The sequence below is a fragment of the Larus michahellis genome, chromosome 18 (assembly GCF_964199755.1).
Source record: "Larus michahellis chromosome 18, bLarMic1.1, whole genome shotgun sequence".
NCBI classification, from domain to species: Eukaryota; Metazoa; Chordata; class Aves; order Charadriiformes; family Laridae; genus Larus; species Larus michahellis.
The window spans coordinates 383488-408478 of record NC_133913.1 but is presented as its reverse complement, the minus strand read 5'-3'; the positions used below and the strand labels follow the sequence as shown (position 1 = coordinate 408478).

General features: G+C 47.0%; 1 protein-coding gene across 6 annotated transcripts in view; it reads right to left on the bottom strand.

Moving 5' to 3' along the window:
- Positions 1–15014: 15014 nt before the first annotated feature.
- The window catches only part of SPOP (speckle type BTB/POZ protein), a 30286-nt gene continuing 20309 nt past the window's right edge, over positions 15015–24991 (bottom strand). For all 6 annotated transcript variants that reach the window (XM_074562377.1, XM_074562382.1, XM_074562378.1 and 3 more), the window contains 5 exons: positions 21914–22091; positions 21287–21342; positions 20716–20838; positions 17007–17149; positions 15015–16281 (listed from right to left, as the gene is read on the bottom strand). In XM_074562377.1, the coding sequence (XP_074418478.1) occupies positions 16137–16281; positions 17007–17149; positions 20716–20838; positions 21287–21342; positions 21914–22091 (645 nt within the window). In that variant the 3' untranslated portion in view covers positions 15015–16136. The remainder of the gene's footprint in view (positions 16282–17006; positions 17150–20715; positions 20839–21286; positions 21343–21913; positions 22092–24991) is intronic.

The following is a 24991-nucleotide window of genomic DNA, read 5'->3' as shown; positions in this document are numbered from 1 at the left end:
GCTGTGGAGAGCGAGGAGGTCTTCCCTCAGCCTCCTCTTCTCCAGGCTGAACCCCCCCAGCTCCCTCAGCCGCTCCTCACAAGACTCCTGCTCCAGACCCCTCACCAGCTCCGTGGATGGGCTCATTCTGCACCACCGAGGGGTATTCCCAACCTCCTCCCCTTCCCCACGCATCCAAACTTTAAGCTCCCGCTTATGCCAACACATTCCCTCCTAAAGAAAACCCCCAAACCCCAGCTTTCCGCCCCCAGCCCTTCATTTTGCCCCAAAATTCCCCGTATCCAGAGCACCAGGGCAGCTCCAAAAGCCCCCTCACACCAGCACCCCCCGGCAGCGTTACCAGGCGGGTGTTGCCACCAGAGCGGGTTTTGTGCTTCCGCTTCCACAAGCCAAATTCCTTCCCTGCAGCCTGGGGGGAGGTTTTGCCGGCTGCTGGTGAAGTTTCATTACGTGCACTTTTACATCTAGACAGAGGCCAGTTCCAAAACACATCGAGCAAAGAAAGCCTTTTAGCGCAATAATCAATGAGAAGACTTTTACTCCCAGAACAGAAAGTTTAAAATGCTTTGAGAGCCCGGTTGCAGAAAATAACAGGAGCAATATTTGATATTTGGGGGGGGAATCCTACCACGAGCTCTCTCACAAACGTTCGCTCCCCAAGGGTTCACGCTTGCTTTAAGGGAAGAGCACAAAAAGACTCTGCCGGGGCTGACAAACCAAACAAAACCCCCGCACACAAAAGTTGCTCATTTGGAGAAATTTCAGACAATTGCCATTGGAAGAAACAGAGCAGACAGCGGGCGCAGGGAACCAGGCTCAAAGGATGCACCATTGTCAAAAGTGATGTGGCAGCCGCAGTTACTAGGAGACCAGGACGGGCCATTATTCGGGCTTGGGAGAAGAGGATTCCTGCTAGCGGAGTCACAACCTGCGCTCAGAAAAAAAAGGGAGGATTTTGCTGAGCTGGAGGGCAAACAATACAAGAGAAAAGAAATGCCCACACCCTGAATCCTCCTGCCCTTAACCCCCGCCCCCGGCACCCCCGCTGGCATGAGGTGCAAGGGGGAGCCTTCGCACGGGCTCCATCGGGAAAATTTCCCTCGTTAGAGACCGAGTCAAGGTGTCCTTGGACGGGTTTGGTCTACAGCTCCCGAACATTCGCTCTGTGGGGTGTTGCTCACGCTGTGTTGGGTGGTGGAGGTTGCCCACGGAGCCGGAGCCGTTTCTGCTTCTTGAGCGGAGGAGTTAAATCCCTGCGACTGCCTCCGCTGCAATATTACACAGGGAAACGAGGTTTAATTCCTTTCCCCATTAGTAGATGGACATAAAACAGATTTGGGGGTGGGGGGAGCTGAAATTTATCCAAATGAAATTCCATGGGTCGCAAACTTCATTACAAATGAAGCGGCGCATAATGACTGCAGAAAGCAGACTTCAAAAATCCACCGCGACACCAGGGTTCAGCGAAGTGCCACAGAAGTATTCGCAGGCATTTCTGCAATTAGAGCCTATCTCCATTTATAAAATGCAGCCCCTTATCGTCTCCGATAACTGGGTGGACGGCCGATCTCTTTGTCTCCAAAGCAGGAAAAGCCCTGATGGGAACTACTTACCGCTGTCATCTACAACTACAGAGTGAACGTTCTCCATCTCCAGTAATTAGCTCTCTTTAGTTTGTTAATACTTTTTCCTCTTCCCCACAAAATTCTCCTAATTTAAATTTCATGAGTCTCCCAGCCCAGCTAACCTGCACTTCTGCACATTTAGGAACTGGCTTCCAGAAGGCTCCGCCCTCCCACCAAAGTCAGTCCGCAGCCCCCGGCCACTAATTGCACTCATTAGAGCTGGTGGGGACCAGTCGATCCCCGTTCCCCAGCACTGGGACGCGTCAGAAAAAAGCCAACCCAGGATGGATCTGCTGCAGGGACACAACCGCCCCGGCTCCCCCCAGCCCCAACCCCGCTCTCCATCCCGGGGTGGTGGCTCCCGTCGCTTCTGCCTCCTCCGGCTGTCAGGAGCCAAGGGATGAGACTTCCACCTTCTTCTTTAAAATGCTGTTTCAGATTTGAGTAAGTCTTAACTCTGTTAATTTTGCCTTAGAGCGTAAAAAAATAACTCAGATTAATCAACCTCAAATAAACCTAAATCCGTCTCTCTGTGGGGCTCTGGGACTTCTTCTCCCTTCGTCATCTTCCAGCCAATCAGACGCTGTTTTTCTACCGTTTCCTATTTACCATACCCAAAAACCCAGCAGTGGCCGCAGATTCAAATGAGGCTCTGATGGCCAGCTATCACCTCCAAAATGTGCTAATGCATTACGCCAGGGTTTCGGGAAGGTACAAGGCTCACAGGAAGGTACGACTGAACGCCAGGATGGCACAACCGGACCCTTCTCACCGCTACGACAGCTTCAAGGCATCAATTTTCCTCAACTCAGGGATCAGGCAGGGTTTTTTTTTCCAAACATAAACATTTTTAGCGGGTTCCAACCAGATGCCAAGATCTCGATCAAGAAGGAAGTTTGCTCGTGAAAAGCTTCAGTACAAACTCATGAGCAACAAAAGGTTATTGTCCCAAGAGCCCTACTTGACGTGAGAACTTCTTAACACTGCGGAGCTGCCAGGCTTTGAGATTTTCACCAGAATTTGGCAATATTTGGAGGAGTTCCCAGAGCGGTGTCTCTTAGAGCCACTTGGTGACTCAAGAACTTCAGCTTCCAGAAAAACAATTGGCTTAATCACAAAAAACAAACAAACAAACCAAAACCAAGGAAAGGGGATTTCCAGAGGCTCAGATGTCACAATACTAACGGAAACCTCACTTTGTGCGAGATTTCATGATTCCTACACCAAGCTCGCTTTATGGTCCAGCTCAGGTTTTACTTTACCAAGTTTTTAGGCTGGCGATACCAAAGTTCCTGCAGGCGGGTGAGTGTATAACGCGTTGCTTGGAGGGCATTGGGAGCTCAAAGCAACTGCATTTCTGTCGCTCCTGGTTTTTGTGCCCCTCCCAGTGCTTGAGCGCGGCTCCCCGGGGCTCCGGCGACGTCGGGGCTCCCGTAACATCCCTTATCGGGACGCGCCCGGCCCTTTTGTTCCTAAACCAAAGTGCCGAGGTTCAGCCCCGCGGAGGGAACCCTGCCCTACGTGCCTTCCCAACACAAAGAAACACGTTTTACGGTTTCATGCCCAAACTATCAAACGGCTAATAGAGCCCTTGCGAGGGCCGCCGTGTACGCGCAATGCTGCATCTTTACAGAGATTATTAGACTTTAATGAGGTCCGGTGAGTCAGCCAAGCCTTTATGCTTGTAGTCCCCCCATTTCAATAGCCATAGGTAGCTCCTGGATGCATTAACGTTGCCGGTTCTCCTGCTCCTCTGGGTGCGTAAAAGCAACTTTGGATCAGATTTTGTTGCTGTGGCTGGTGCCAGGCCAGCGTCACGCTGAGCACAGAGAGGCGGCTCGTGCCCGGGGTCTCAGGGGGTCCGGCGGCAGAGCGGGGGCGGCACAGGTGCCTGGGGTCCCCCTCCAGCCCCCCGCATCCCCGGGGGTGTCAGACTTAAATTCTGCGCCTTTCGAGTCCTCTTGAAGTCTCTCTCTGCGTCTTCTTTCCTTCGCTAAGGGAAGAGTCGCTCCCCTTCGCAGAGCACGTCCGGTGGTGCCAACGCAAGCTGTGCTAAGGACAGACATCTCGCTTCTCCAAGCGGGTTTGAGAGTCTTAATTCCCGGGCATAAATCCTGGTCGTGCTATTGGCTTTTTCTGATAAACTTAACCAAGTTATTCCAGGCCTTTGTCTAGTCTGCCTTATCTCCCTTATAAAGATTATACCCATTTGCCTTCTGGGGATGGCGTGAGACTGCACCATCGTCAAGCGCTCTAGAAATCCTCCGCTGAAAGGGGAGGCAAGCAGAAATGATTATTCATGAAATCCCCAGTGTTATGACTTGTTATTACACGCAGTAGACTAAAAATGCAAGTGGGCTGAACGCATCATGTATTTGATCTAAGAATTATTACAGTTTTGCCAATTAGACCCAGAACCCAAATACAACCGCTTCCCTCCTCCTCCTCCCGCTCCCCTGCCAGAGCTTAGCACCAGCTGCCGTTTCATAAACACCAACGTTTCCCCATCTTCCTGCGCTTTCAACAAACTCCAAAAGCAGCAGGTCTCTGATTGTTTTCCCTCCAATTAATGGCAGAGTGCACCGCTCTCCCAGAAAGAAGCTGCAACGTCGCACATCGCAACACGACAACAACCGCTCGCCCATCGGCGGCTTCTTCTCGCCCAAGAGGGAGTGGTGACGAGGGGGTGGGTGAGAAAAACGCCCCTTGGCATCCCCCCCACCTAAATCCTCACCTACCTGAGAGCATCCGGCCCCGGTGCGGCCAGAGGGACGGGGCTCGAGGGTTAAGCCCTCGGGCTGCCTTGCACCGGTGGCAGGAGGGCAGCCAGCCAAGCGCCGGAGGAATAGGGCAATCTGCTCCCTTCGGGGAGCTGGGCTCGTACACGCTGTTCTGCAGAACAAGGCCTGAACCTCCTGGTGGGAAGGAAGGATTTACTTTTGCCTGAGAGGTTTCCAGACCTACCAGAGCACCCATCTGTTGCCCAAATGTCTTGTTTCCCTAAAGGCTTGTGCCCAAAGAGGAGGAGGGAGACGTGTTGCAGTAACCCCTTCTCCTCCAGTCCCCCCGGAGGCCACCGCTCACGGCGTGGTTTGCTCTTTGCCGTGCCGGAGCATCTCTGTCACCATCCAGACGGCGCTGAGGGTTTCCCCTCGTCTCTTGTTAGATTGCAAACAAAGAAGAGCAGAGCACAAGAACAGTGATTTTTTTTTTTTTTTTTTTAAGCAGAAATATTCCCACTTAAGTGCTGTACGGATAATTCAGACTTACTTGGGTTGCACAAAATTATCCAAGAGTGTTGGGGTGCGAGGGTGTCTGCAGTCGCAGCTCTCGCTGCGTGTGTGTGCACAGGAGCAGGGTTGAATTTGCATTTTTTTGCCCCAAAGGGCCCTTCCCCGTGCCCCCGGGGACGGGCGGAGCTGGGCCGGTTGGTGTCACAGCCCTGAGCCCTCCCCGCCAGCAGAGTCGGGGATGAACCAGCACCGAAGGCTGCGGGGAAGATCTGGGCAAGACGGAGCCGAGCAGGTCGTGGGGGAGAACAGCGTCTGTCTGATGCTCACGCACAGACGGCCCCAAAGACCTGAACAAAGCGGACGGGGGGAGGAAGAGATTTTAGGGGAACGTTGGTCCAAACCCACTCGGACGCGGTTCACAGTGGAGCTGCTTGAGCCACCTCTGTGTGTCCATCCCCGTCCTCTCCCTTCAGGACGAAGGGCACGCCGCCTGCAGTGCTCACGTGGCTTTGTGAACCACCTGCTTTCTAAATAAATAAATGAATAAATAAATAAATAAATAAATAAAAATATTAAAATAAACTGAACAAACACACCAAAACCCACCCAGGCACAAAGCAAACCCTAACAAAACCGCCTCCAAGGCCAGCCCTCGCCTCCTGCCAAGCCTTTCAGCGAGCCTCGGCGGCTCCGGCTCCAGCTGAACCGGCATCTGGCTGCTCTGTGACGGCCCGCGCGGCTCTGCCCGTGTCTGCGGGAGGTGGCCACGTCCCCCGGGACCAGCGGCCACCTCGCCTGGCGCGCCGGTCCGCGGCATCAAGCACGCTGTCAGCGCACAACAGATTGTTACGGCGGCATCCACGGGCGCTTCAGCAGGTGAAGCGGCGAAATAAAAGGCGAGGGGGAAGTCACGGGGGATGGAAAACGCAAAAGAGAACGAGAATTCAGACCTGAAAAAAAAACCAAGGCAAAGCTGTCAAGAGGCAGCAAGGGGAGGACAGGAATGGAAAACTTGTCCAGCTCTTTCAAATCCCACCAGACCCTAACTCCTCTGCAGAGAATTCCCAACTCAAACCGCTTCAAACCCCACACCTGCTTGCACTAAAAAATATGCTAAATAATTCAGTTTTCACTCGTGTTGCTCTCGAGCTGCAGAATCCTCCCGGCTCCTGTAGCTTCGTGCGGTATTTTAGGGGGAAGGCAGAAGGCGGCCGGGATGGAGGGGGGGAGGTCGGCCCATGCTCCCCCCCAGGCTCTGGGACGGCAGAGCTCTGGCTTCTGGTGCCGCTGCTCTTCGCGGTGCGGAGCCCGTGTCGGCGCGGCGGCTGCGACACACGGGGAATAGAGCTGTGCCACGTACAGGATAAAGGCAGGGAGAAGGGAGGGCTGGTGTGTTTTTCCACCTGCCAGGCTTTTCTGATCTGTGGCAGATGTCTCTCCGCTTTCAAACTGCATCAAGAAGCGCCCGCTTTCATCTAGCCTCCTCATTGGGAAATTTTCCCATAAGGGGGGAAAAAAATTATCTGCTGCCGTCTAACTCAAAGCAGCGCGCTGTCAAGGACGCACGCCTCCATCTTTGGCACATGTCTCTAGAACTTTATCCAAAATCGGTGGCTCTCCCACTCCCCCCCCTTCTCCCAATCCTTCTGGAAGACCCCCGGCCTCACGCCTGCTCTGGTCCCCCCCAAGAGCACCGGGAAGACCATGGGGTGGTCCCCGATGGCGTGTGCTCCTCCTGAAATCTCCCCATGCACTCAACAGGGACACACACGACCTCCTACACTACCTCCCAAGTCCTACATCAAGGAAAACTCCTTGACAAGCAGCAAAAAATCCAGTCGTCTTGCTCCAAAGCAGACCAGGGGGCAACGGATGCCCAGGAGCAAGTTGCCACGGGTGGGATGCAGCTGGCTCCGTCGCTGCCGTCACCCTCCGCAGTCACCTACTGCCTCTGCCCACCACCGTGTCACGGCTCCGTCCCGACCACGCGCCCCGGGGACACGCTCTCATCACTGCGGACACAGACTCGTGCCCCGGTTGCAAAGAGGCACCTACACCCATGCACAGGTTTTTCCTCCAGAATTCTAAAGCATCCCAACGCAGCTTCATGAGAGTGAAGCTACTGGCAGAAACGCAGAAAGACAATTATAAACTAAACGAGAATTTCAGCAGGTTCCTTGGCTGAAACCATCCCCTGGGAAGGAGCCTGTTCAGTGCCACGGGCACAGCAGCCCAAATTAAAGGGAAATCCTTAACTTCAGGCACAGGGGCTCTTACGTTTTACGAGTTGTTCATAAAACTACAATCGAACAACAAAACCAGCGAAGACACGGCATCTAAACGGAGATTCCTCCATGGACTCTACGCACGCATGTGGGACTGATGGTTAAATAACGGAGCGAAGACAGCCCGCGGTGGAGCAGCCCAGGAGCCCCCTGTGCCTGCAAATCAGTTTGAGGATACGCTGGCGCTTTATAAACCTTTGGCAACTGTAGCCTGAAGACGCCAATTTTAACTACTATGTTCTCTGTTCTTGCCTCCAATATTAGACCTCGTCCCACCGAGACGGCGATCGGATGCTGAGAGGCCCAATCCAGAGTCTTTCAGTTATTACCGCTGCTGTCTACCTCCGAGTCCTTAAAAATGTTTGCACCCGCCTCAAATTGGCCTTTTTCTCAGCTACCAGAGGAAGCAGAACTATTCTTGCCTTTATTGTCATCCCACGAGCGGGCGCTTCTTACCTTGCAGACTCTGTTTTGATCTCCTCAGCCCACTGGATGCTCTGGCGCTTCGTCATGGGCAGGCAGATATTTGCTTACACCCTCGGTGGCCAGCTCTGTGTTTGCAGCCTCTGTTATAGCAAACATGATATCTTAATTAAGGGACTCGTTGGCTTGCTGAACTCCGACAGATGGGATCTTAATTCAATTAGTATACTTTAATTACCTATTATAGCAGGACTTTAAAAAAATGGACAGAAGTGAAAGGATTTCTGAGCAGCTATCAATCCTATCAAACACTTATCAACGATAAGCGGCAAAAGCTCTTCGGTGGTTTCTCCCCACCTCTCCTCTCCCTCTCCCCGAAAACCGGCTGAATTTTATCTACAGATTTTGCCCGATCTCTCCTGGTGTATTGAAAATAAACAGAAGCAAGCTCTGAAGTGGCAACACACACAAGGAAATCAGTTGCAAAACACGGCGCCTGTGTGTTAACCCGCGTCCTCCCAACGTCTCAAGCTACAGCAAATAAGCCGCAGAAGATCCACCTATTTTTGCTTTACAGATTATAACCCGCCAGCTAATGCCAGTAAGGAGGTCTGAACCCAATTTAAAAATAAATCTTGTCTTGGGACACAAAGGATGTGCCAGATTATTTCTTTCGGTTTCTTATAAAATTATTCTCTACGAAAAGCCCTACAGAAATAAATGACAGTTGGGCTCCAATAGGACTCTCTCTCTAAGGCTGATCTGAGACAACAGGCACAAACACGGGGTTAATAGGTGCTGATGGAAGAAATCTCCCCACAGCTACTATTTTGTGAGAACGGCTCATTTTGAGGTCTGTTTCTCTTACACGGGGTTGTTTGTGTCTAGGGATGGAACCGAATTTGGGAAAAACATCCCTCTTCATCTGGTTGGAAGAGGGCTGTTTCATCCCCAGAGCACCAAAAGAGCATAAACAGGTCTCAGAAGACACAACTTCCCATTTACATTTTTATGAGCAAAAGGGTGAGCTTGGCATTCTCATGATTTTATTTTTTTAATTTCTATTTTGGGAATGAAGCTTGGAAAACAGGTGGAAGCAGGGCTTAAAATTGCTTAAAACTCTTTGACCACAAGATGTGACATTACAGCATGCTTGCAACACCCAGTAAACCTTTGAAAACAAGGTACTGGCCCAATTTTTTCTTGGCAGCTGCCTAGCCGTGGATCTGCTGCCAAGAACAGCATGCGCAGAGGGAGCGGCGATGCGACCGGCCCCACACCTCCCATGCGGACAAACGGGGAATAAACACGAAGACCCAGCCTGGGCATGGCTTTCCGCTGAGACGGGCAGCGCTGGGACCCGCGCGTCAAACCCGATTGCGTTTTGAGACCCCCGTCTCCAATAGACCTCTGTCTGCTAAAGAAAGGCATTGCCGGTACCATACGGAGAGCCAAAGACAGCAAAGGTTTGGAGTTTTGGGCTGGTTTGTTGTTGGGTTTTTTTTAAGGCAACTAAAAAGCTCTGAAAAATACAGTACTATTGTACGCATTATCTATACTTAAACCCAGCCTACCTATTTTCTGATGCATCAGGCTCTCCTCCCACCCTTTCTAAAGCCTGTTCTCTCCTCCTTGCATTGCCGCTTGACAGAAGCATTCACCCACATCCTTTTTGTACAGCACCAAATCCATAGCCAGAAGTTAAAAATATTGGGGAGAATAATAGTAACAGCAAGACGTATTTAAAATATCCAGCGGCTGTCCACCAGCAGGAAAGGCCTGCTTACACCAAACCCCCGCGAAGCTCCCCCCGCGTCCCGCAGGCCCAGGGCAGGCGCTGAGCGGCGCGAGGAGCCGGTGCTGGGGGCAGGAGGGGAAGCGCAAAACGGAGCCACCCGTCAAAACAGCTGCGGCTTTTAAATCCACAGCGCTTCGTCCCCGAGCTGCTGAGCCGCCGCTGCAAACGTCCACCCCGAGCCATCAAGCACCGCGGGTCACCCCGGCAGAGCAGCGCTGGGGAAGAGCGGCGCTGGGTCACGGGCAGCAGGTGAAAAGGCATTCGGTTGATTTAATTTTGGAGAGCCACGCTGTCAAAGAATATACAGGCAGGATTTAAAAAGCAAACCACCCACCAACATAACAAAAACGCCACTTACGTCCGAGAGCCCAGCTCCCCGCCACGCTAAAGCACCCACAATAATTACAACCTCACAGAATTGCGCGTTTTAGAAGCCCCAGCAGCCCTGGAATGGGATGGAATTATTGCTGCGGTGCTGAAACGAAGGAAACGGCTTATTTAAACATTTACCGTGTGAAAATCCCTCTCTTTTTCCCTTGCCTTTTGAGGCTTCAGCACCTAGAAATAAATCTAGCTCATTAAAGAGCATTTCCTAGTTCAGTTTTGTTTACAGGCCCCAGCTAAGTAATGCCTGCTACCTAATTCAGGTTTTACCATCTGGCACATCACATTAGAAATCAAATCTGCAAGGTGGTTGGTTTATTTTTGATTATTTCTTTCTATTTTTTTCTTTTTTTTTTTTTTTTTTAATTCAGGAGAATCTGAGTTAGGAGTGACATCACACTGGGCAGAGGCGATTAAAGAAAAGGCATTTTAATTTCACATCCTCCAGAGAGAGAAATTATTGCAGCCCATCCGGGCACCTCCTGCTCCTTTATGTCTGAATGCTTTACAGTCGCCGGCGGTGGCTGCGAGCGATGGAGTTACCGCCTGGCCCCCGGCAGCGCCGTCGCAAAGGGCAGGCACAGCACGGGAACCCGCTTCCCGGCAGCCCGCACACGGAGAAGCGACCACGCAACGGGACAGGAGGATCTCGGCTGCGCAGAGGCAGCTGGACTGGATGAACCTCGTAGGTTCCTTCCAACTGAAAATACTCTATCCCAAACCACCCCAGACTAGTCTATCCTGCGCCGGCCCGTCCCACACCATGCAATTCCATCCCACCCCGTAACAGACTAACTCTGAGGCTGCCGTTGGGTGCACGCACCGTTACAGAACGCCATTATTTCAATCGAGCACCCCAGGACAGCAAGGCACGATAACTGTCTGGCCCGAGTCTGCTGTCTCCTTGCCGTACAGCAGGCGGGAGAGAAGCCAATCTCCCCAAATCCAGAAACACAGGCTAGAGAAAGAAAAAACTCCCGGTCTGCCAGCTCTCTCGTCGCTGGCCACAAAGAGCGACGGCCAGTTGTCCTTGCAAGGGGGGTGAAACCCCTGACGAGCCTCCAACGCCCGCCGGAGCTGGCTGCCAGCTGTAACCTGGCCGCAGACTCAAAACCCAACATCCTGTTTAGCTATTTTTGTTGAGTGTTTTGCTGTTTGGCAAAAATTCAAGAATAAGCAATAATTTTGCCAACGCCACCTGCCTAGAGGAGTGGAGAAAAAAGTTAGTGGGAAAGAAAGGAACCGTGGACAAACTGCAATGCAGCAACAACCGGAATCAACGGTGGGCAACCCTGCTCCTAACGCAACACAGAAAAGCAGCCGAAGCCTTGTAGTCCTACGGTAACAGTGAAACAAGTAGGCGTGAACAGGAAAAAAGGAGCCACCCCGGCTGTGAGATGCAACCATCTTAAAAGCTAACACTTATACCGCTTCGTTTTGCCACGCTAAGGTTAAAACGCAGACAAAAGGCACTCCAGCTGTGGCGTTGGGCGCGGCAGCGAGGAGGTTCGCAGACATCCACGCCAGGACATCGCCCTCCAGGATGCCACGCGATTGAACGCCGAGGACAAGCCACCTCCCCCCGTGTCGGAATTGGATCCCCATCGGACGAAGTGCTTTCTCCAGTAGCCTTTAAACGACTCCAAAGTGCTCAGGGATAACCTCCGCGTCCGCCAGGAACCTTCCAGAAGTGGTGAAACGGCAGTTTGAAAATGGTCTTCATTTGTTCGTTTTCATCCCGTTACTCCTGGACGTGCAACCTCTGGCTATTTCCAGGCTCAGAAAGCTTCATTAGCGGCTCGGTACAAACACGGGCAGAGTTCTTGTCCTCAGCACTGCTCCCCCGCGGCAAGAGCCAACGATTTCCTCTTCAGTCCCCGCTCGGCTTCCCGACGACAGAGCTCAGAGAAACCTCCCTGCATTCGGATTGAGAGAAAAACCCTCCAGCAGCACATCTCTCTTCTGGAGGGCTGGGGGAAGCCTTCCCGTTCGCAGCCAGTTTATCATCCACCATCTCGATTAACTGCTATTTTTTTTTTTGCCATTGATGCTTTTCAATTATTCAAAAAGGAGCCCTACGTTTTATACCTCTCCTGCCTGTGATTTTTCATAATTTGATGGAATAATTGCAATCCTCTCTCCATTCCTTCCCAATTTACCCCATCAATTAACACATTTCCTCAAGTGATTTTAATAATTCAGTCTTAGAGACGACGTCTGATGTATCAAGCGGGAACAAGATGCAAAATCCAAACCCAAACTTAACCCAAGACTCAGCTGAATTTTCTTGCCTGCACTCTGCCCAACAAACTTCAACCGGGCTAAAAGGCCACCTCCTACGCTGAACCGCTCCTGCTTTATTTATTATATAGATTTTCCAAAAGCCTTCCAGGTCACTGCAATTTATTTCCCCAATTATTTCACGGGCTGTCACTTCCACCCCCCCGCCCCGACCCCCAGTTTCTTCTGCCCCTTGTCTGCTGTGCAGCCCAAGCTGCACTCGCCTGCTGTGCCCCCTCTCGCCGTGCCCCCGTCAGCACCACCCATTTCAAAATTTAACTTTAAATTTAAACACACACAAGAAACTGGAATTGCCAAGGCAAAAATTGCTGCAGCGTGTGCCTGGAATTGCTGCCAAAGATACGAGTGGGCAGCAGGTCAGAAAAAAAAAAAAAAACCAAACCAAAACCACCCTCTGTAATTAAACGTCTTCAGATTAGATTAACTAAAAAAAGTCATTACAAATAAATGAGTTAAGAAATTCTGCAACACAAGTTAAATGGCAGGCATGAGAGAAAGGAAAACTGCACGGCCCAAGCTGACTGAACAAGATAATTATTTTAGCAAAGCCTTTTGCAAAATAAATTGCACGGAAGTTGAGAAACCTTCTGAAACAAAGTTTGTTTGTTGGGTTTTTTTTGTTTTGGTTTTTTTTTTTTTTTTTAAATATCTTTATCTCCTTCAAGGAAGTGTGGGGGTAAAAAAAAAGTGGGGGGGAAAAAAGAAAAGGAGAGAGACAGTATTGTGTCCTTAACAGCAGTTTGAGAACCAGAACAAAGCCTGCGAGAGTTTCAAAGCACAGCAGCTCTCCCCACTCTGCTGTTTGTTCTGCTCATAAGCAGACAAGCTGTTTCCTTTCATCTGGAAAAACTCGCACAATAAGAAAAATACCTCAATAGAACCTGAGTCTGTAATAACAAAGCCCAAGGGGCAGCCAGAAAGCAAGCTTTTGGCCAAGTAAAAAAATATTTGGTGTTTGGCTCCTCGGAGGGAGCCGACGGCTCCCAGGTGCGGGCACAGGTGGGTGCCGCAGCAGGCGGGGGTCAGGGATTCAGCCAGGGGTTTCTCCTCCTCCTCTCTCTTCCCCACATCCAGGCGATGGATGAAACCCTCCTCGGGCAGCAGGAAAGGCAGCGGAGGAAGCAGGAGCACGGAGCTAATAGGGAGAGGGAAGCACATGGAAGACGGCACACAGGGACGAAATCTCTCTGTAACACCCTTGAGGAGGGGGACGAGGAGGAATTAAAAGCACGAGCACAGGGTCCAACCTAAATTCTGGATCCGGACCTGCGGTCGCTACACCGCAGTTCAGAAGCCCCGGTAAAAACATCTCTCTGAAATACTGTTTTGATAAATATGCCATCTCCTTGTGGAATTCAAATCTCCAACTGTTCAACTGGCATGGACATCTCTGCAGTAACACCACATGCCACAGACTGTGAGTTAACTTGAATTACATTTCAGATCTGGGGAGGGGAGGATGTCAGTGGGAGGTTTATGAACAGTATGCTCTAGCTCTGATGTTGTTATAACCAGATGGCTTCAGCTGTATCATTTACAATAAAAAACAAACAACAACAAAAAAAAGTGAAGTTGACAAATAAATCATTAATTCACCTGCAACTGGAACAATCTGAACAAGTCGTCTTCTTTACGGATCTCATTTCAGCCCTTCCATCACAGTGCGTTCTGCAACCTGGCTCCGCGGGAAGGGCTGGGACAGACGAGCCCAGAACAGATTATTTTCCTGCAGGTATCTCCCCATCCTGCAGGGGAGGAGGCTGCCAAATCTGTATTGCTTTCCCATAAATACCTGCCCAAAAAATGCCGGGGACAGGCGACGTGAACACCCGTTCCTTTCTTCTAGGCATGTCTGCTGCCCAGGGCACGGCTGAGCCAGGGACACTCCTCCAACAGTTGGTCGCTAACGTGACAAGGATAAAAGGTCTCGTTCAGGTTTGAACATTTCAGTAAACAATGCAGTTACTGCGGCATAATTAGACATCTCTGTGCCACACAGACAACTTCTGCAATTACCTGGCAATGAACTTTCCATGTCTGTATGCAATTTTAAGCTAGAAAACGCTGGGTTTGAGCTCTGCCAGGGTAGTGGGGAGAATCTCGTTACAACTAAATGCTTTGCTTACCTAAAAGGAAACGCAGGCTAAATCCAATATAAAAGGAATTAGTGGCGTTCAAGCAATAGATGCAACATGGGAATTTGTGACCCACGTAAAAGGAAGGCTTTACTATACAGACGGTCGTGTTTGTGATGAGAGCCTCGGTGGGGGAACACGGAAAGGGGCAGGGACCCTCTCGTGAGTCACCATTTGATAAAAATAGACAGCAGCTGGATTAAACACACGAGCGTACGAACGGAATTCTCCTTCACACACGGGACAAGAGGCTGCGAGAGAAAGTATGATAACAGAATAAAGAAAAAAAATCAGAGACAACAGATACCTAATCTATTTTCTAGAGAAAATAGAGTTATTCTCTGTAATCCGTTACGTGCCCTACCTGACCATCTTAAGGTCAGATCAATTTGCCGCTGCCCCAGCACCGCGTATTTCGATCAAACCTCCCTGGAGATTTGGGGCTAATGATGACAGAAATGGATGGCGTCTCTCCTACCCAGCCATCCTGCGTCGCACCTTCACGTTATAAAACAGATGGCTTATTATACTATTCTCCCTTCCCACATCTAAACGGGTATCTAAAGGAAGGACCAAGGGTCAGCTTCGCACAGGCATTATTGAAACCAATGCTCTCTAGTATTTTGGTGATGGCTGCTACGAGAAATAAAACAGGTTTGCATTGCAATTTTGTGCGCAACATTCCTTACAAATCCCATTTGAGTTCCAGGAACTAGTATGTCGCTATCAGTACGTGGCAGCAGACTGAAACTGAACCTTTTGGGAACCGGTTTTAAACCGGGAAGTCTTAAAAATGAAACAAACAAAAAAAGACAACAGATACCACACAGTACAAAATAGTAATTATTTATATTTTCAAAAAGAAAAAAAAAAGTTACCAGCTATTTTGAAACTTCTTCCTTGTAAGAAGAGTGACTAATAGAAAGGAACAGGACTGGCTCCTATACAGTCGGCAAGTCAGGTACAAACAGTTGTTAAGAATCATTCAGCAACTCAGGACACGGACTTGACGCAGCGTTCATGAACAATAAAATTTCTCCTTTTTTTTCTTCTTTTTTTTTTTAAAAAAGTGGGAGGAGGGAAATAAAGCAGGGAAAAATGCCAAAAACATTTCCCACAATATCTAAAAACAGTAACCGTTGTTCTTGTCAGACAGCACGCTCCAGATCAAGGATTTTCTAGTCCTTTCAAAACCAATAGAGACTTGCCAAAGGCTGCCTTCAGTCTATTCACACCCTCCAGAACACACAGCCTTTCACCGTCCCCTTTCACTTCAACCTGTCATTTTATAAAAGGTGGTTTTTTCTTTTTTTTTCTTTTTTCTTTTTTTTTTTTTTTTTGCAATTAACATACAAGTGCTACTAACAGAGAAACTGATCTTCTTGTTGCTGGATGGCAATAAGGAGTTACACAAACGTCCAGTTTTTAGCTCAGCTGGAAGGACTTAAATTCTCTTTTTTGATATAAATACTACTGGAGCTTCCATCAGGTACTTCCTTTCCAGAACCTCACTGGAAATTCTTTTTAAACCTCCAACGCTCTCCAAAGCTAAAATGTCCTCTTGCTCCAGGCATCTGACGATTTGTTCTGTGCTGCCAGACGCAGAGACGTTGTTTTCCCCAGTACCACTGCTGGGTTATTCCGACTTGGGTCGGTGCCTAAACCGAACCCTGTACTTAATTGACTCAGCCAAGTCGAAGGGAACACACAGACGATGCAGCGACAGGGATTCGTTAGGTTGAACAGCCCCAGAGCCCCAGGCCCACCCTCCCCCCTCTCCCCAAGTTACTTGGTGCTGTTTTAAAAAGTCTGGGTGTCACGAAGCAGTCTTTTCCCCCCAACAACAGAGTAAAAGCTCCACAGATTTCGCCGTCTACCTGGTGGTCAAGGTTACAGCAGCAACAGCTGATGCTGCTTCCAGAAAAACATGGGGTGGTATGACAGGCAGGACTTTAGGATTGCTTCAGTCGCTTACGTGGGGGTCCCAGAAAGGGACACTGTGCAGAGGCCAAAGAGCGATATGCCTCAGCCACCAAGTGGGGATGCGATACTACCATAGACTTCCAGCCCGATGTCTCCATGACGTCAGAAGCATGACTAGAAATAAGAGAGAATTAATCTGAAGTTATCAACTGGGGATAACAAGGATTAACTAAATAGATTCTTTCCACATGCCCGAGAAACCTGACATTTTTAGCGTACTGTTTTAGGATCACTCTGGATCTATGTTAGGTATCTTTTGCGAAGATTGCAAGCTTTGGCTCTGCTGGCACAATTGTATGCACAGTCCTTCAACTTAACGATGAAAAGCTCAAACATACATGATCTGAGGTGGAGGACAGCAGGAACACAATGCTTACCTACCCTGACTACTCAGCACGGAAGGATGTTAAATCGATACAGAAAGTACTAAGAATAACTGTATTAACTGACAAATAAGACTAAAAATGCTTCCAGACATCAAAGTAGCCAGTAATCATTTTACATCTACTGAAAGGGCTGTTAAGAGTTGCAAATAGTGCCTCAGTATCAGGGACTACCTGATATTTTACCGCCTAAAAGTTCCTGCGATCTTAGGAAGAGATCTGTAATAGCTCCCGGAGACAGTGCTGCTGTACGCTCCGAACGGTCCCAGCAGGGCGAGACTAATCTGCCCTTAGGGCAATGCCGCTTCTGGGATGCCAGAGAAATGAACGATACAATGGGAGAATAACAGAAGAGAATCTTCCCTGTATGTGGCAGTTCACAAGTTGTGAACCCTATTGCTAGTAAACACCACTTTCCTCTAGATTTGTTGCATCCTGGAATGAAAGTAAACTCACTAGTTAATGAAGTCCACTGCTTGAGTTTTGAGTTGATCAGCACTATGTAGGTCAGCCAGGATGAGGATCTCGGCAGCATTTTCCACAGACAGGTTACTGCACAGCGCATCCTCACACATCACCTTCAGACGTTCTAGAGCGTACTGCAAAATACAAGCCCAAGGCCAGTTACAAAGGAGAAAACACCGAACCAGGCCTGACATGAAGCCTTACTCGTGCTCCTTCACTCTTTAGAAACAAACTACTCTATTATGCTGAACCGCTCTCTCTGCTTTGCTCTATGCATCTCAACTGTACTCAAAGAAGCAGTGACCAGCAAAAAAAGGAGAATCATGATGCGCCCACCCTGAGGAAAAGCAATGGAGAGGAAACATACCCACCATAAATCTCATGCCGGCCTTCTTGTGTTACAGGCTGACTGGTGCTGCCTTCATGCTTTGAAATGAGAATCTCAGGTCACCCGTAATACTTACTATCTGTTACTTCAAGGCACAGAATGCTAAAGCCAAGTCTTTATTCTCACTCTATTACTGCATGACAGCATTACCTGGGTTCAGTGGGAAGACCTACCTAACAGTGAACGCTCCATAGGTGTTCCACTGAGGGTTATGCAGCTTTCACTCCATTTTTTACCACTAATGACCTGCACGTTAAGATCAGTCTTGCTCAAGTACGTGCTACTAGTTTAATACTAAGATGTTAAACAAATATCCCTGGTTTCTTGCAGCTATACAGCTGGGAACAAAACATCACAGCATGTCTGTAATGCCCTGGCAAAACCTCTGTTTTAACTTCACATTCTCAATCTAAGAGTTTCTACCATTCAATTGTCCATTTGCCTCAACATTTTTTAGATCCACAGGGTTGGGCTGTGTCAATGGTTGAGAAATTCAAAGGAGATGCTTAGAAGAGCGCTGCCTAATAGATTTCCCACTCTGCTTTCTGCAGCGCTTCAGTCAGTCTTGAAACGTGCAGACACGGCCAAGATTTTCAAAAGCAACGCAGTGGTCTCGGGCAGGCTTCAGAAAAGTCACCACTCAGAAAACTTTAAGCCACCCGTTATCAAGAAATGAAACCTAAAGCCCAAACCTCAGTCTTTTAGACTATCATAGCTGGGAACTGTGAGACTGAGATACTTCTGAAAATCTTGGTACGTGTGAGCTCATTATGGGGTTTGTGGCTCTTTGGATGAAACAAACTGAGTATTTCTGAATATTCTAGATGCCATGATTACATTTCACAGGGATCAGGAAAGCAGTCGATTATAATGCAGTTCTTAGATGAGTAATAATGTTAGCACTACATAAATTGCCCTAAAGATTAAACACAGTTAAGTCTCCTTCATGTTATGACTTCAAATTGAGTGACATTTCTAAAGAAAAAATCTTCAAATTGTTAATTCATTTTTTTTTTAATGACAGATAACTGCATTTGAGAGTATCCTTCATATTGTTTATAGGGCTTTTTTGTTTTGGACAACTTAGAGATGACACGGTGTGCAAGTTCTTCAGTATATGAGGCCACATTCAAAAAAGATACCAGATTTGCAAGGACTGCTCTGTCAACCTGAGCAGAGAGCTGGTAACGAGCTCATCTGCATGACGACGGAAGCGCTTGCCATATGATAAGCACTATTACTATAAACTGATTTTATATTCTGATTGAGATTTTCATCCCATTATGATTAAATTTAAATGAATAATTTTAGAGTATAAAAACATTTTTTCACTTAAGGCTCGGTGATAATAATTACTTCAATTGAGGCATGGCACTCATAACCAGGACAGTTTTCTCCCACCAGAACATCTGAGAAGGCAAATCAAATTTACTTGCTTAATCTGTATCCATAACTAAAACAGTTTCAAATGAGGGGTGAGCCATTAGTTTATATTATTGTCTGTCAGTAGCTTAAAATGCAGCAAACGAAGCTTAAAATTATGCCTTTTGTAAATTGAATATTCTCCTCCATGCATGTACAATTTTTATTTCCATTTTCACTACAAATAGCTCAGCTTCTAATTACATAGTTGGGCAAAAGTAGCCATTCTGGTCTCTCACGTACCAAGATTTCCCCTTCCCCCCTTTCTTAATTACACTTAAAAAACCCACCCTACCTAATAGCACACTTACCCAAGAGGCTGAAATAGTATCTCCTGGGTTGAGAAGACATGCTTTGTTTTGGTTTTGGTCTAATTACATATTTTCCCCAAGAGACAGAAGGAACTCAGAAGAAGCTGTTTCAGTCTCTTGAGTAAATATTAGATGTTTTATGTGCTTTCAAGAAAGATTTTTTATTTCTGCTTTTAAAAGACACAATGATTTTAAAAGGAAAAAACCTACATTAAAAGCCAGGAAACTCAAAGTTAAAGCCTACTCTGTCCTTAATGTACTGCTTCTTACTTACACTTGTCTCAGTTAAAGATGGTATGCGAGCTCTCGATCAATACTCTTTAAATATTGAATAAAATATGTGGCAATGATTATAATCCAGCCAAGAATCTCCTTGCATTATTTCCCATTTTAATTCTAGTTGCAGTGGCCTAATAATGGCATATGGAGCATTTCACCTCTAAAATCAGTGGTTTTGATGAAGCCCAGATCCGCAGTGACAGGGAATTTGATGGCTGTGTGGTGGCTGCGTGGAACAAGGTTACATGCATCCACATCTTAAAATCCACCACCCTAGCTGGCACCCACAAGAGAATCCAAGGACTGAAGAAGCATGGAGACTGAACTACGCTCTCACCCCTAGAGGTGGTCCCTCCAGGTCAGAGTTGAGGCACATTGGCAGGGCAGTGTGGAGAATCTTGCACTGCTGCTACCCGTGCTGAACCTGTTCGATGGATAAATTCAGGGCTTTAGTCTCCAGTGCTGTCAAACTGGCACCTTTCACCAGCACTAAGTTCACTTTTAAGAGAAAAAAAGAAAAAGGAAATAAAATTTGTGGTTATATATAACGAATTTTCACTGGTTCGTACGGCTCACAGGCCAGCAGAGCACTCTCTTCGGTCCTTGGTGCTGCAAAGGGAAGGAGGCAGCCACTGGCTGGCAAGGCCACGGCGCTGCGCCTGCTACACGGGGACTACCAGCAGCCTTCCAGTCAGACCATCCCCGACACTTCCCTGGCAAGGACCCTGCAAAACCACAGAGGGGTTAGGCAAGAGGGCTTCCTTCCAGTGCACCCCGTCTCTCCATAAACAGCAGAGACTGCCACTGCAAAAAGAAAATAAACAACAGGACCTTCCCACTCTCGGCTATCCATCCCTTTAGTGCATCTCTTGAAGCTGCTGATACCAGCCAGACCAGAAGGAGAAGCAGGCCCTGTTTGCCAAGACAGAACACTACTTTTGAGATTTGGTAATAATCACACTATAAAAATATCGCCAGGTCCGCCTTGGAATTTTCTTCTCACCCCCAGTTCTTACGCTAGATTATGCTGAATAGAGATGTCCTCTGAAATCTTAAGAAAATGCTTAAAAATAAGCAGTAGACACAGAAATTCCTGATTGTTATCTGTTAAGATATGTATCTATAGCGCTATCTTATATGTATCTATACTACATCCAGGTTTACCACAACCAATTCAAAGAAACTGCCCAACCACAACGATCACATGAAACGCTTACTGCGGCCATCTCCAGGGAGCTCTGTGTAAAGCAAGGCACATGTCATTCCCGGTTCTCTCAACACCCAGAAATCCCAACTGTACCTTGTCAGCAGCTGCCAGCAAGTCATCAGCCATTTTGTCAAGATTTGGTGCCTTCCCCGTGTAAATAAAGCACATCATTTCCTTAAAAACTTCAGGCTCCACATCATTGATTTCAACCCGGTTCTGTATTGGAAAAATGAAGTTTATTAAGATCCTGATAAGGTGCTGAAGACTTCCTTCTACCCAAGCTCTTTCAGCATTCAGAAATTTGCTACAAACTATTTAGAATGTGTACTACTTGCAAAAAAAAAAAAAAAGAAAAAGAAAAAAAAAAGAAAGATGTGCACAGAATAAGAAAAATTCTAAGTTGTATTTCGCATTCTCTACTTTTCCTTATCCCACCCAGATTCTTTCCCCAAGAGTAACAAAGGTAACAATTGCCTCCTTGATCCCTTTCTTCCTCCCTTCAGGACAGCTGAAGCAGAGACCTGCATCTAATGTGAGAAAAAGAGTTAAAAGGTGACAACAGTCACAAACACTACCTAAGAGAGTTATCTGAGCAGTGATGCCGAGAGTTGACTAGAGAGCTATTGCCCTAGCTGGAGAAGTTCTCCTTCCTGCAGGAACTTACCTTTTTACTCTCTTCCATCTCATGCTCAAACATGGCGCTGAAAACCGGGGAACGCGCTATGACAGTAGGAAAATAAAACACAGTTAGAGACACTCTTTTACTCTTCAGGAGGAGCTAAGTGTAGCCTGGCAACACCTCAACAACTGTCCTCCTACTTAATGCAGGAAAAATTCTCCTACAGCAGATAGGGCACGTTGGGTACAACTGGTAAAGAAGTACAGGGCGTGACAATGTAGTGTGGCCAACGTAGCTTCAAACTAGGTATGGGAGAATTTCTTATGTCCTTTCAACCAAGGCTAAAGAGTACACAGGCAGTACACACTGTGTTTCTAGACTTTACAACAGAGTATTCCTTTGGAAATGCGGTAACCTCTCCTTACAAATGCTTTAGGAATACATTATAGCATACTACAGCCACAAAAGATTCCTCCTACCATCCTCGCTGTGGGAGGAGGTAGGCAATTAAAAACGGAGTAGATATTTCCTCTCCCTGTAGTCTTTTACTACAGCTCTGCAGTTAAAAGTGCTGCAGAAGCCTCCTTTAAAGAAAAAATAACTCCAAAAAACCCACTTGCCATCACGTTGTTGTCTCCTATCCTGCTAAGGCCCATCCAAGTTGATACCGACCTGCTAGTATGGCTTTGTGAGCCTGGAACTCCTGGCCTGCCACACACAGACAGCAGTCCGTGAAGCGGGAATTCTCCCAGAGTCCTCCCAGCTCATCCGCCAAGCGACACTCTGGTACCTTCACCATGTTCATCGTGTTCTGTCCGGAGATATTGACAGAGTCCTGTACCACACTCACCTGGAGGGGAAAAGAAAGCAAACAACCCAAAAACTCAAAAACCCACACTGGAAAAACTAATCTCCCTACAGGAGGTTTTTACTTCTGGGGCAGGCGAAGGGAAATGCAAAGCAAACCCCACATTTCTCAAGCAGAATCATTGTATGATTAAAAACGGCTCCATTTTTAAAGCATCCTTTCTACCCTGCCATAACCCTGTTCTCTGCTCCTCCGCAGTGTCTGTCCCAAGTCCTAAATCACATCAGCAGATTTTCTTCTCAACCCTAAATTAACAGCACTTCTATGCTATTTAATAATAACTTTAGAGATGGTTTCATAAGGAAGCGGAACCTTATTTTTCTGCTTTTACAGACAACATACCTGACCTAGTTTTTTTCCTTCTATCAACACCCTAAAACGCTCCCCAATCAATAATGCAATACAGACAGCAGTACAAATGAAAACGAAGTATACAGAGAGCTTCTTTCACTGAGCACCACATCCACACATGTATGCAAGGGCAGCGGCTGACCCTCCAAATGTCTTGCTGCTTCTAGTTCTTAAATTTCTTTGAGAGTTCAACGCTTCCACCACATTACAAAATAAAATTTAAAAAAACCCCCTAAACAGTAAGTTTAAAAAAGCAGTTTTATGTCAAGTAATTAGGAAGATTTGGAGAATGCAGACAGATTCCTTATCACCTGCTCCAAAGCACGCATGCACCATACATCACCGTACTGGCTGATGAATAACCCCCACAAAGGGAACCGTTAAGAGCCTATTCAGCACCGACCCATTATTATTAAACACACAGTAAATCATACGCCTTCTACAGCAGACTCCAATTAGAAAAGATCAGAGTGACTGATACTACCCCACTATAACAAAGAATAAAGGAAGAAGCCGATTGACAGGGAAGCATACGTGAGACTATTTCCTGGATTTTCTGTCAAGTCCAAGTTAAATTTAAGTTCTATTAATAACCAATGGCCAAAGAAGAACAATGAACCGCAAAGGAAGCTTCACAGTTATGTAAAAGACGTAAATTACGAGGGAGAGAGATGACAGATGCATCTTCCAAGGAAAAAAGCCTGCTGACAGCACATACCCCCACTTTTGAGACACCTCCAGTGGGTTTCTGATGGCAGCCACATCTTGTATAAACTATACAACACTCAAACCCAAATACCAGATGCTGCTTGCCAAAGAATACTAATTATTAGCTAGAGCAAATGTGAGGAAGCTAATATTCTTTGTCGTTAATCTGACAGCTGCAACATGTTTTTGCCCTGTGACATCTAGACCAGCAACATGGACTCAAGGATGGACGAAAACTCATCAGATTCATTAAAAAGGAATTTGAAGATGTAGATCCCTTGCTGGAGTCCAATACTGATTACAGATCAGCCAAAAAAGACTTGCAAACTGCTTCTCAAATCAACAAATAAATCCTCTTCACAGATTTTCATACCAGTAACTGATTTTCTTTCATAAATTAGAAGGGTTTTTACATAAGGAGTTTACACTGGCAGATTCCAAGCACAGACCAGTCTTAGAGGTCAAAATAGATAAGGTTTTGCTTAAGCTATTTTCAACATCTTAGCAAGGGAACCAATACTACCTAGTTCAGAAGTAATTTCTTTTTGGAGATTTACCAGAACGATATTTACCTACGATCTTGCAATATAATTTAAACAGCCAAAAGTAATGCAGTTGGGATATGAACAATCAATCCCACCTGCAAAACAGAGGTCGAAAAATCCCCAAACAGACAACTAAATGAGGTCAGATTTCAAATGCTTGACAAGGAACATCATTCTCTGCCTTAACAGCATTTTCAGCAAGACATTATCTGTGTTCAGCACCGGACATGAGCAGAGAAGAAAAGGCTTTTTCCTTTTAACTTTAATAAAGCAATGAGAAGGTGCAGCAGAGACACTCGGCAACCTTCTGGTCTACAGAAGACTCCAACATATCCCCACAAAACAAACATCTCGACATCCAGTATTTCTAACTCCTTCGAGAGTTTCCACATACAAAACGTGCTTGGTGAAAGTACAGATGTGGACAGCATCACTTGGCACCTGTGGCCAGCAGGGAAGCATCAGGAGAGCATATGGCCCACTGGTTTACATGCTAAGAGATTTACAAGCTCAGGGAAGAAAAAGGAAAAAAAAAGACAAAAAACCAAAACCACAAAAACCGGAGTGGGGGGAAAAACCCCAAACGCAAGTTATTGAAAGTTCTTGCCAAACTGTTTCCAGACAATAAAACCTTCCCCTCTGATATCACTTAAACTTAAGATTTCTCACATGCTAGACTGTGGAACAAACGGAAAGAGAAAACAGAAGACACCAATGCCAGGTGAAGCCAGCAGCAAGTCTTCTCTTCATCCAGAACAAACAAAACCACTGAGCTGAAGCTTTTGAAGGGAGTAATTCAGTAAAGAGTGGACTGATTTGAATTAGTACCGGTTGCCAAGACTGCTGGTGGATCTCAGGTTTATCTACATCACACCTCACAAATTCCCTTCTGGGACATTAATTTTTGAGTTTCGCTCCACAATTATAAGTTTTCTGGCTCTTTTATTTATGAAGGACAGAGTAATTGCCAGATCTACAGAGGTGATATTCAAGACACTGTCCTCTTCTCCTCCCACATTGCTGCAAGTGTTAAAGGAAGGGCTCTCTCCATGACAGTAATAATTTATGCCACTGATTAAACACATATCCTTTAGATGTTTGTTAATTTAAATATGTGCATGTTTATGATGGCAAAAAAAACCTACTGAAAAAAAAAATAATGAAAAAAAAATAATACCGCTGTCCAACAACTGTGACCGATGGGTTTCTTTCACTCCTGAAAGAAAACACAGCAAAAGAAAAGACTCCCATAGAAAACACTGCAGGAGACCCAAAGAG